This window comes from Cyprinodon variegatus, unplaced genomic scaffold (genome assembly GCF_000732505.1).
Source record: "Cyprinodon variegatus isolate N-32 unplaced genomic scaffold, C_variegatus-1.0 Scaffold226, whole genome shotgun sequence".
NCBI lineage: Eukaryota > Metazoa > Chordata > Actinopteri > Cyprinodontiformes > Cyprinodontidae > Cyprinodon > Cyprinodon variegatus.
In genome coordinates this window covers 127,268-135,724 of record NW_015150679.1, presented here as the reverse complement: position 1 = coordinate 135,724, position 8,457 = coordinate 127,268, and the positions used below count along the sequence as shown (strand labels likewise).

General features: G+C 36.8%; 1 protein-coding gene across 1 annotated transcript in view; it reads left to right on the top strand.

Moving 5' to 3' along the window:
* Positions 1-8,457, top strand: part of LOC107088665 (tumor protein p63-regulated gene 1-like protein) — a 48,088-nt gene that overhangs the window by 36,523 nt on the left and 3,108 nt on the right. Inside the window, exon 5 of the mRNA XM_015380969.1 lies at positions 2,713-2,866. Coding sequence (XP_015236455.1) covers positions 2,713-2,866 — 154 coding nt within the window. The remainder of the gene's footprint in view (positions 1-2,712; positions 2,867-8,457) is intronic.

The window sequence follows — 8,457 nt, the reverse complement described above, 5'->3', positions numbered from 1 at the left end:
GATTGTGTTTTTTTTATTTATTTATTTATTTTTTATTTGGATGGGTAATTAATAAAAGATATTTATGTGGTGTGACAAACTGAGAGAACACATTTATTTATACTTTACACAGTCTTTAAGACAGTTGTTCCCAAAGTGAGGGGTGGGGTGTAATTGAATAATTACCAATAGAGGTAATTAAAGATCAATAATTGTTGTAGTGGGCTGAATTATTTATTTTAATTTTTTTACAGACCCACATACAGTATTCGTGTTTAGTGGATTTTTTTTTTCTGATGAATGTATTGTGTTAGAAGAACATTATTTAAATTTTAGCTGTTGCAGCTTCCTTTCTCTAATCCAGAAGTAGGTGTAGTGCTTAGGTCTCTGTATGTTTAATGGTGTGGTTGGATGAGTCAGAACAGAGAAATGTCTTAATTGGAAGATTAGCATCAAAGTGGATTTCACTAGAAATGATCATTTTCAACAGAACTGACACACCTGGATCAACAGAAATTTGTTAAGCCAGGTCGGCGCCTATAGGAAAAAAGATGGGAAACATTTGTTTTCTGGGTTTTAGAGATCTTAAACTGTACAGTAGACCTCCTAATCTGAGCAGCTTTTTGGTCCCCTCCTTCAGTCATGTTTCAGACAGATAACCATCAGCCTCCGTCCATCTTTAAAGTTCATCAGTTAGTATATTTTAATGTTGAGCATTCTGATTTGAGAAACACACACTTTCACTTTTTTTAATAACCCTTTTAAAAATTAAAAATGGATCCTGCATGAACTGCATACTAGTTGAGCATAAACGTACAAAGTTTGGTGCTAATTGTGGAGAGACAAAGGGAAACAATGGAGGAAGGTTGGTCAGGTACAGTTTGAGTGTCAAAAGGAACAACCTTGCATTGTTTACTGGTTGATTCTGTCCCTCATGACCAATTTATGTGTTTACAGTCCTCAGCAAACAGAGAGTGAGCCCCTCCCTCCTCCAAAACACAGGGACTCTGATGCAGCAGCTGCAGCCCATGTCTGCAGTCAGAGAGCAGAGCAACTCTCCTCCCTTTTCCCCATTAAACATGAGTCACATATAAGCAAACCTTCCACTGATCCCCTGAAATAAAAACCAGAATGTCAATATAGTATACAGCTTTTTTTGTCTTTTAAAACTGTGTCAGTGAAACAGAATTAGCATGTAGCCGTGGTTTCAGCGGCTGTAGCAGACGCGCCCCCATTATCTCAGGACAGAGATCTAATTTTACTGCTTTTTTTTTTTTTTTTTTTTCATTTACATGGGTGATTAATAAAACATATTTCTGTGGTGTGACAAACTTAGAGAACACATTTATTTGATGTGAGGGGTGGGGTATAATAGAATCAGCTGCAGTTGTTCCCATAGGGTATACCTGCAACTGAATAATTACCAATAGAGGTAATTAAAGATAAATAATGGTAGTAATGTTGAATTCTGTTACACACTAAAATAAACAGTTTACAGTTTAATTACAATTTGATGGTAGTAGTTTTCTGATTTAAAGCAGATTGTTTATTGTTTGCTGGTATTCTTCGCCGCAGTTAACTTCTGTTTGTTCAGCTGTCAAACAGATTTGTTAGAGAAGGATGCAAAATCTTTTTTTGAACTACAGTGTAAAATGCGTAAATGGGGATGCAGTCTATAAACGGACAATGGGCTTATAAAAATATATATGTATATATATTTAATAATTTTATGCTGATAGAGCTGCAGGAGCAGAGATCACGAGTAGGATGTCTTTATCGTCAACTCCGCTTCCTGCAGCTGCTACTTGGTATAAATACATGTTTATAATAATGAAGTTTTTTTATTTTTTATTTTATGCTTTAGATATTAGATATATCTGGTTATTATTAGAGTAAAAGCAAAATAACTATTAAACTGTTTTCTTACTTATTTTAAATGTATCATGCAGCAATAAAGCAACACTGACCAGATGCAGGTTTATAAAAACATTTAAATGTCAAATAACCATTTAAACTTGTTATGCTTAGGAACTGACTCATAGCTGGAAGTAAAGAGAAAACCTGTTGTGGGATGTTATTACTGCCACCTGCTGGACTGAAGGTGTAGTGCAGTTTCTCTTAGGCGGAGTATGCCAGGGCTTTAAGGGCAATGAAAACAGCATCTGGAGGAATTCTCTGTAATTTCAATTACAAATAATAACTTACTCTACATGCAGCCATAATGAAAAATAAACATTTAGGGTGACATTATACATCTTCTCAAATATTACATACACTTTAGGTAACATGTTTATTTTAGTATATCCCCTCCAAGTTTTTGGACTGTGGGAGGAAGCTGGAGTACCCGGAGAGAACCCACACATGTTCAGGGAGATCATGCAAACTCCATGCAGGTAGACCCCGGGCCGGGAATCGAACCCACAACCTTCTTGCTGCTAGGCAGCAGTGCTACCCACTGCATCACTGAGCTGCACAGGAACAAAACAAGGAAAGGGAAAAAGAAAAACAATTGTTTTGGAGCATCTGTGTGTCTCTCAAGCCAGAGCAAGATTGACAGTTTGCACATGACTTCTAAGGGAAAAAAAAAAAAAAGAACATGCATTCAGTTCTGTAAGCCAGCTGTGAAAAGAAGCAGAGAGGCTGTCACGTCATCCATGTGTCACTAACGGTAAAAAAAAACACACATATTTCTCATCTTTATTTTTTTACATTGCCTATGTTTATTTATTTTAGGAGAGATGGGGAGGGGGTGCGTGTCTTCTGGGACCGGCTGAGGGAACCCTCCTTTACCTCCAGGTGGAACCCCTTCGCCAATGACTTTCCCTTCAGCACTTTCACCTACCATCCTGTGAGGAACATTAACGACACCTTCGCTGCTCTCTGCGACGTAAGTGGGCTGAATTTTTTTTTTTTTTTTTTTTTTTACAGACCCACATATTCATGTCTAGTATATTGTTTTTTTGTTTTTGTTTTTTCTGATGAATGTATTGTGATAGAAGAACTTTATTTTATTTATAGCTGTTGGAGCTTCCTTTCTCTAATCCAGAAGTAGGTGTAGTGCTGAGGTCTCTGTATGTTTAATGGTGTGGTTGGATGAGTCAGAACAGAGAAATGTCTTAAATGGAAAATTAGCATCAAAGTGGATTTCACTGGAAATTATCATTTTCAACAGAACTGACACACCTGGATCAAGAACTTTCTTTTTTTTTTTTCTTTTACAGCAGAAATCCAGGTCAGCGCCTGAACGAAAAGAAAAAAAAAATTCTGGGTTTTAGAGATCTTAAACTGTAGAGTAGATGTCCTAATCTGAGCAGCTTTTTGGTCCCCTCCTTCAGTCATACGCACATGTTTCAGACAGATAACCATCAGCCTCCATCCATCTTTAAAGTTAATCAGTTAGTATATTTTAATGTTGATCAATCTGATTTGAGAAACACACTCTTGACTTTAATTTTTTTTTTAAATAAGTCTTTTAAAAATTAAAAATTATTAGTGCTACAATTTAATTTGGTTCATTTTTCCATGATGATTTCCCTTGAATGTCAGAAGGAACAACCTTGCAGTGTTTACTGGTTGATTCTGTCCCTCATAAACAATTCTTGTCTTTATTTGGCCTCAAGTCTGGATGATAACTTCCAGTTTCCTGGTGGAGGCTGTCAGAGTTATTCCTAACATTCATGTATTTAAGAGTTCATGAAGTATGTTCCACATCATAGTTTATCCACCAAACTTGCATTTAAAATAAACAGCCTCTCTTGAAGTTCTTCCTTGTCATTCAGTCTAACCTCACCTTTCTCACTGTCTGATCCTGACAGTTCCTGTTAAAAGGTGATAGCTAAAAGTTTAACTCCTCCCAGCCAGTTATTGATGCACTAAAGTCCGCCTGCTCTGGTTCTGTACTGTTTACCAGCTGGTTGCCTGGTCAGCTAATGCTAACCTTTGGCTGGCAAGCATTAGGAATCATTTAACTTATCTGTTCAGAAAAAGTGTCAGCATCTGCAGCTTATGAGCTCCTTTGCTTTATTAAGTCGGCACAAACACTCATAAGCTCTGATGTTTATCCTCATTTTGCTTGTTTCTTCTTTTTTTTTCTTTTTTTTTTCTCCATGAATCTGAGAAATGCAACTCATAAGATTTTTCAGCTTTATCATGGAACTACTAGGATCTGGCAACACTTCCTCTTATGTGGCTTTAACCAGGCCTGGTATCATTATATTCGCCTTTTCTATCAGTTCACATCTATAATAATTAATATTTTTTTTTATCTATTTGATATATGAATCAGGGAAAAATTTACCAAATTAAATTGTAACACTAATAATTTTTAAATCTAAAGGATGGCTCAGACAAGTTTAAAGGCCTCTGCAGAGACGGATGCTTTATTTCTGCTGGAATCCTGCAGAATGTGGTTAATTCTGAACTGGATTTCAGTGAAATGGTTGAACTTTTTATCAGAAATATTTTTTATTGAGATCAGGTTTCTATCAGATTTTTATGTTTTTTTGTCCAGCCGTAACTTCAGCCTATTGTTCTTATTGTTGCAGAATTGTTTTGTGTCAACGTTTGGATAGTTATCTGAAGTAAATATATGTTTTGGAGCCATCAGAATGTCTACAACAATTATTTACCTCTTTTAAAAGAAATAAAATTACATAAATGATTCCACATTCTGTGGATGTATTATTTTTTTGAAAGGTTGTAATTATGGCCTTGAAGTCCCAGTAGAGTTTAGCATCTGTGTCCAACAAAAATATTCTCCCAAAGAAACAGGAATGCACTATTTATTTGTTTCTTAGAATTGATTTACAAAAAAAAAATAAATGATCCCGATATTTATGAACAAAGGACTGGTGGAGCCAGAATGCTTTTGTTTGACTGATTTTCTAGGCTGGGTATATATGGATAATGGAAAAGAAATATGTAAATATAAGGTTACATCCTTCTCTAAATTTTCGGTTTTAGATGCAGCTGCAAAATTACATTTAAAAGAGGATGCTTTAAACTTTTCTACCCATGGGGGATCCACTTTTGTATCGCTGCATTCGCTGTACTTTAAACTGCCTGCAGCCCTTCTTTTCCAAGCTGCTGAGATGCTATAAAGAAAGGGATAGGTTCCCATAAAACACCAGAATAAGGGGGAATTTTGCAGAACATCAAATGTCCTTAAAGCATGGGAAAAAGAGTGTCCTTCATTCTCCCTTAATAACATCCTAGCTGTCTCACATTTGTTTTTTCTGTAGCTTAAAGATCTCTATTTTACACGTTTGTCATCCAGAGCTCCTGCCTTGGAAATCCTGTTCATTAAAATGTTTTGTTGTGCATTAAAGTCTGCCCAGCTTGCTCCATGCACACCAAGGTTTGACTTCGCTGCCGTGTCTCGCTTCCTGTCTGACCCATTAAACTGCTGCAAAGGTGCGACCCAAATAGACCGGTGGTCTACCTCAGCGGGAGCTGTGCAGCACAGTTGCTGACAGTTGCATGCTGTCTGACCAGCCCCATTCATTTTCAATGAGATGTAATCATAACGACTTCATAGGACTCGATCGGGTTCTAAATTGCGGCCGGTGTGTTCTGGCCTCTATGTGACTAAATCTTTTTGTAATGTCCAAACATCTGTGGCAGTCTGGCTCATATTTGTCTCAGTGCAGGGGTGGGACTTCCCTCGCTCATCATATCTTCCCACACCACAGAAACCAAAGGCTGGTATGCAGTCACGCATTAAGGGAACATTTCACCATTTGGTTTGAACCATCTACTCAAACATTGTGAGTGAATCACCCAGGATGTGTGACAATACCACCTACTTTATAAAGCATTGTGCCAAATCTCTTCCTGAGTGGTTTGCTTGGCTTTTTTTTTCCTGCATGGCAGAGTTTAAAAGTCTTTTTCCAATCACTCTTTGGAAGATTTAGTTGTTTGTTTTAAAAAGAAGTTCAGTCGTTTTGAAACAATCCAGAATGAACGTAGAGTTTCGTAATCCTGTTCACTTTACATCTGATAAGACTGAGTCTTTCCACCTCAAGGCGTAGAATTTGAAAGGAGATTGCAGCACATTGCCCCCATTACTGGAGCTCTTTTAGGAAGGTGTCAACATTGATGTTGCAATCAAGAAACGGATCCAGGATTTGGAACAAAAGTTTGTTTTCTCAGAATATCATCTTCTGCAGCTAAATGCTTTTGAAAACATTGCATCAACTGTTTGGTAAAGTGAGGCTTGCTCTAGAATGAATACAGTAAATGAATGAAGCTGGCCTGTATCCTGTTGCAGTGGTCCATTTTTCCCTCTTTTTAGGCTGTAGGTTCTTCAGTTCCACATGTCTGAACCTGAACATTAATGTGTGCTGCTAAGGAATGAGTAATGAGCGATTAAAATGTGTGCTGATCAACATCTAAGTATCAACACAGCTTTTTTCTTTTTTCCTTTCACCTTTTTTTTATTATCTTAATTAAGGGAACCTCCCTCCCATACATGACAAACCCTCCAGCACCAACAAAGATCTAACTCCTTAGTGTAAACTGAGGGTTTTAAAAACATCTGTTTCCATTGTTAAATGCTATAGTTACGGGTGTTTTGCAGTAGATGGGAACACGTTTAAAATATATATAAATATATATATATATATATATATATATATATATATATATATATATATATATATATATATATATATATATATATCCAGACAAAAAAACTAGAAAAATTTTGATTTGAAAGTGTAACTTAATCTCCTCACTTTGTAGCTTACAGGCATGTTTTCTAGGAGGTCACCGTAGTTACTGGGTGTAACTCTGCTCCTGTGCAGCACCAAGGTAAATATGCTACAACTGCTCTGAGGAAAGGATTTAATTACCTTGAATCAGAAATTACAGCTGTGGTTGCCAGGAGATACAATGGATGAATGTCGACATACGAGTGTCCCTCCAATCATTGCGTAATAATGGACATAAGGATAAACTCCACAAGTCCTTAAGGCTTATTTTATCTCTTAAACATGTTGTGGTTCTTAAATTTCACATAAATACATTTCTTATGCCTTAAACTTGTTCCAAATAAGGAAAGTCAGTCATCTGAAATCTTGGGAGTCTGTACCCCTTTGAAGAAGCATTGGTAAACTCCTAAAAAGAGCCAATTGAATCTATTGTACTGCTGATAAGTCCTGAAGAAACATGGTGATGAAACCAGTGCATGACTGATTTCTATCTGTTGCCATCTGTGTTTTACTACGTGGAAGAATTGAGAAAGAAAAACAACAGGAGTATGAATACAAGTACAGTCATCTTAGCCCATACTGAGTACCGATCCAAATTAGATTTCAACAGAGGTGGGTAGTGTAGTAATAATTCATCATATATTTACTCAAGAAAAAGTAAAATGTATCCATTAAGGAAGTAAAAATAAATATTTGATAAAAAGGCTACTGCAGTACTGAGTAAATGATCTGTTTACTACCCATGATCATGATCAATATTTTATGACTTATAATACTTACAAAATGCTGCTCAGTGGGTGAAGTGGGTAGCAATGCTGCCTTGCAGCAAGAAGGTTCTGGGTTCGATTCCCGGCCTGGGGTCTTGCATGTTCTCCCTGAGCATGCGTGGGTTCTCTCCAGGTACTCCGGCTTCCTCCAACAGTCCATCAAAAAAACAAACTGCTAGGCTAATTTCTTTCTCTAAATGCACCAATAGGTTAAGTTAACAGTAAACTGTTTACCGTATTTTTGCTTAATCTCCAAATGACACAGCAGACATAGCAGATGAACCAATAAGCTTTGAGTACAAAGATAAGAAGTTTTACTCAAGTAAAAGTAGTAATATTTTATTATATTTTTACTCAACAAAAAGTACAATGCTGTAAAAATACTCCTAAAAGTACATTTTTTTAAAGTTACTCAAGTAAATGTAACTAGTTATTACCCACCTCTGAGTTGTAATCATAATCTACGGCTGATTTGGAATACCTCACATTGTAGCTCCCACCCTTCACCTTTCGCAAGGTCAACAGTTAGAACTCTATCCAGGGTAGGAAAGGACGACTGTCCGCCTTACAGACGTTATTACACAACAGACGCAAAAGAACTACAAAAACCAAAAGTTGCACAAACATAGAGAACGGCTGAAGCTCCCTATTATTAAACCCAATATGAAGGTAAGGACATTAGCATAAGTTACAGTGTAAAGAAGTAATATATTTTTGTTCAACTCAACGAGGTGGACTGTGCCTGTACATCCTGTCACACAAAGGATTATGGGAACCTGTAGAGCTCATAATAGCTGAGAGTTTCATGTGCTAAATTGATGATAGGAAGAATCCTCCTTCTTACTCCCACTCCTTTATTTCTGCCAGCACTATTCAGACATTTCCAGGATTAAAGGACTAATGTCTCAGCGTGATCTGGAAAATCTCCATGTGTTTATTTTTAGTTGAATTGATTACTGCAACAGTGTTTTCACAGGTCTGCCTAAAAAGTGGATCAGACA